Here is a 3,725-nt window from a genome sequence, read left to right on the forward strand (position 1 = left end):
ATCTTGGTTTCTATCCCTCCTTCTTTAGCCTTGGCACTGCAGCCCATGATGCTAGCTTTGGTTTAGATAAACCGTCTTGGTTATCACTTTGACCTTCAGCTCTGGGAATTGATTGGCTCCAGGTAAAAATTGCTCCTTGTGTGAAATGTGTACTTGTACTTGAGGATTTCCCTGGACCGGACTCTATGTTTGAGGAGTGTTGGTTGTGAGGGTAAAGGGTAGGAGAACTTCGAGTTCCCTCTTTTTCCCTTTAGTCTCTATGTCCCTTCCAGGGATGACGCCTGGTCTCGGACCAGACTTTGGGATTCTGGCTGTTTGAGCTCCCACTTCATAAGAGACTCTCCCTGGTACCACTGTGATGGTCCTCTCTGTACACATCTCATGTCTCAGCAAGGCCTGAGAGCTGACTTTCCTCAAGACAGGCCAGTGAGCAGGTTATCTCCTGGCTCAGACTGGCTTGCTCCCAGCCCCTGATGAAAGGAGGTGTCGCTTTCAGGGTGAGCACTCACTGATACTGGAAGAGGAGAGAAAAGAAGGGGACCTTCTTTCTTCAAGGAAGAAAACTGCGACCAGCCCTCAAGGCCCTTGCAGTTCAGGGAGAGGGTGAGATTTTTGGTCTTTCCCTAATAGTGCCTAGGGCAGAATCCCCATATTCAAGGGATAATTAAATCAGAACACAGGGGCTACACTGACCCCAAAGGAAGGTCATTGAGAATACTGGGTATCTCCTGGACTGATGATTTTAAACTGAACACTTCAAAATGGTGAACTGAGATTTGGGAGCCATAGACACAAGTTGAGACCATAAACAATATGATCAATTCTACAGGAAAGCTGGGCTCGCTAGTATAGGCGAACTTTGCAAACTGGTACCCCAAAGCTTAAACTTGGCTTGCGCACATTTTTCTTGGTCCACGTGGCATATTTAAAAATTTAGTTGGCAGTGTTAAAAATTTCACTGAGGAGTTTGTACTTCTGGATTCTCTGGAAAAATCAGATGGTCTGGTAACACTGCCTGATAATCAGTGCCTGGTACTGAGTGGCAGCTGCCCTCTGCGCCACCCCCCCCCCCGCCCTAGTCTTCACAACCCTCGACATCCCATGGCATTAGAACAGGCCCACCCCATCGATTGAAAGCCCCTGCCTGCACCCCATAGACATCTGAGCTTGGGCCCCCGATATTGATCATGTGGTGTCTGCTAGGGAAGTGCTGGTGTGATAAAAATCCGGCTGAGCTAGTGAGCTTGAGTCAGGACCGGCAAAAAGCTATGAGGCAACCACAATTCTGATTGGAGGGATTTCTGTGGAGAAATGAGGATGAAAGCAGAGCTTCCCATTGTAGTTGAGCTGGAGGGGCAGGGCAGTCATTCGAGACTGGGAACTTTGACGGGACAGTGACTTTATCTTGGTGGCCCTTTTATTTGGGAAATGTGGTTTCCTAGTTGTACAGCAAGTGCTGTGCCCTCTGCAGCACCTGTCCAACCAGGGGTGGGTGTGAGGGGAGGGACAGAAGACTTGAATCGTGGTGGCGTTTTTAAGTTTCATCTTGCCCTATGTTAACTCTGGTGTTTTCTTTTCTTTCTTTCATTTTTCGGCCCCACTTCATACGGTTAGATCATCTGACCTTGCTCGGCTGCTGGCTTTGCTCAGCCTGCTCAGCGGTCTGGTGTCATCCCTGGTGAGGTCTGGACACAGGGAAGGTGACTTCTCTGCCAGCAGCCCTTGCTTTGATACCTTCTCAGGCTGTAGGTCTTCCTTCTCACCCTCCTTCCCCACCTCGGGAGTCTCCGCTTTCTCCCCCTCCAGCACCGCTGTGGTCTCCAGCCCCTCTGTGCTCCCTGTCTCCCCTTCCTGCCTCTTGTCTCCCACCTCTGGTTCCGCCCCCTCCTCCACAGGCTGCTCCTCCGCCTCCCCCTCCTGTGCCCCCACCTGAGCGTAGGAAGGCAGTGTCTCTTGGTAAGCTCGGGACAGGTCCCCGAGGGGCCCAGCACCCATCTTCTCCTCGAACTGACTAAAAGGCTTGGCCGCAAGTGGGCTGGTCTCCACCATGCCGACCTCAGTCAGTGGGAAATAGTGGGACACGATTTTCTCTTCTTCCAGCAGCTGGTAGCCCTTGGCTTTCTGGATGGAGGAGACGGCAATAGAGTGGAGGGACTTCTCGGGGATCTCCCCCAGGGGCTGCTCCACGGGCCTCTTGAAGGCAGACCGGATTCTCTTCAGGCCCAGGTGGCTCATCTCCAGGATGTTGAGGAAGAGGGACACCGAGGCCACCGACAGCATGAACAGGATGAAGATGGTTTTCTCCGTTGGCCGCGACACGAAGCAGTCCACCACGTTGGGGCAGGGCCACCTGCTGCAGCGATAGAGGGGCAGGATCCGGAAGCCGTACAGGAAGTAGTGGCCCACAATGAAGCCCACCTCGAAGAGAGTCTTGAAGATGATGTGGCAGATGTAGGTCCGTAGCAGGGTCCCCTCCAGCCGGAACTTCTTGGTGCCTTTGCTGCTGTTGCTGCCCTTCTTGACGCTGCCCTGGTCTGCGGCCAGGGGCACCCTCTCGCCGCCGTCGCCGGCCGCCTGCTGGCACAGCTCCTCGGCCTCGCGCTCCTTGCGCTTCTCCTCCATGCGGACGTGGTGCACGGCGTGGCCCACGTACACCAGCGACGGCGTGGACACGAAGATGATCTGCAGCACCCAGAGGCGGATGTGCGAGATGGGGAAGGCCTCGTCGTAGCAGACGTTCTCGCAGCCGGGCTGCTGGGTGTTGCACACGAAGTCGGACTGCTCGTCCCCCCACACGAACTCCGCGGCCGTGCCCAGGATGAGGATCCGGAAGATGAACAGCACGGTGAGCCAGACTCTTCCGATGACCGTCGAGTGCTCGTTCACCTCCTCCAAGATGTTCCCCAGGAAACTCCAGTCACCCATTTCTCACCCACCTGGAGGAGGAAGAAGGCAAGAGCTGAGCGGCCGCGGTGCCATCCCCTGCCAGTCCCTCTCTGCTAACGCTTGCTCGCTGGGGGTGGGGTGGGGTACTTCTCCTTTCTGAGTTTGCTGGAACCATCAGTATGTAAAAGAGCACCTATTGAGTGGAGTGCCTCCTCTTGCGGGCTGGGATGAGGGGACAAGAGCGGTGTGAAGAATCTTCCTCATCTGCAAAATGGGTTTAATGCTAATACCTGCTCTCCGTCACTTGCAAGGGGTGGTCTGAAAGTGTAGATGAGGCGATATGTATATCGTTTCTTGAATTCCACCCCAAATAAGGGCTCGTTGTTGACCATAGATAGAAACCCATGTTTAGTCTACGGCCATACCACCCTGAACGTGCCCGATCTCATCTGATCTCGGAAGCTAAGCAGGGTCGGGCCTGGTTAGTACTTGGATGGGAGAAACCCATGTTTACACGGGTTTAAATCAAGACCACAAGCTAAACTATGCTTTAAGAGGCATCATACTGAAGAAAACCCTATACTGTGGGGGTCTGGGCCCCCAACAGAATTCTTGGATGTGTGAAACTGCCTGTAGCCATTTTACTTGGACTGTGTTGAAATGTATAATGATGTGTTTGGAGGGAAGCGGAAGGAAAGAAACATTTTTTGAACATCTACTTTGTGACAGGCTTTTGACATTACATTATTTCATTTAATTGGATCCTGCTAGACTATAGTCTTCATAAGACTATGGGCCATGCATATTTCATTCACTGCTGCATACTCAGTGCCTGTCAC

General features: G+C 52.9%; 1 protein-coding gene across 1 annotated transcript; it reads right to left on the minus strand.

Moving 5' to 3' along the window:
• Window positions 1-1,602: 1,602 nt before the first annotated feature.
• Window positions 1,603-2,925, minus strand: GJA8 (gap junction protein alpha 8; the record flags this gene model as incomplete). The annotated part of the gene is made up of 1 exon (XM_080802430.1): window positions 1,603-2,925. One exon carries the CDS (start codon window positions 2,923-2,925, stop codon window positions 1,603-1,605), a length of 1,323 nt encoding a protein of 440 aa, XP_080658556.1.
• Window positions 2,926-3,725: the final 800 nt, after the last annotated feature.

This window comes from Martes martes, assembly GCF_963455335.1.
Source record: "Martes martes genome assembly, chromosome: 4".
NCBI classification, from domain to species: Eukaryota; Metazoa; Chordata; class Mammalia; order Carnivora; family Mustelidae; genus Martes; species Martes martes.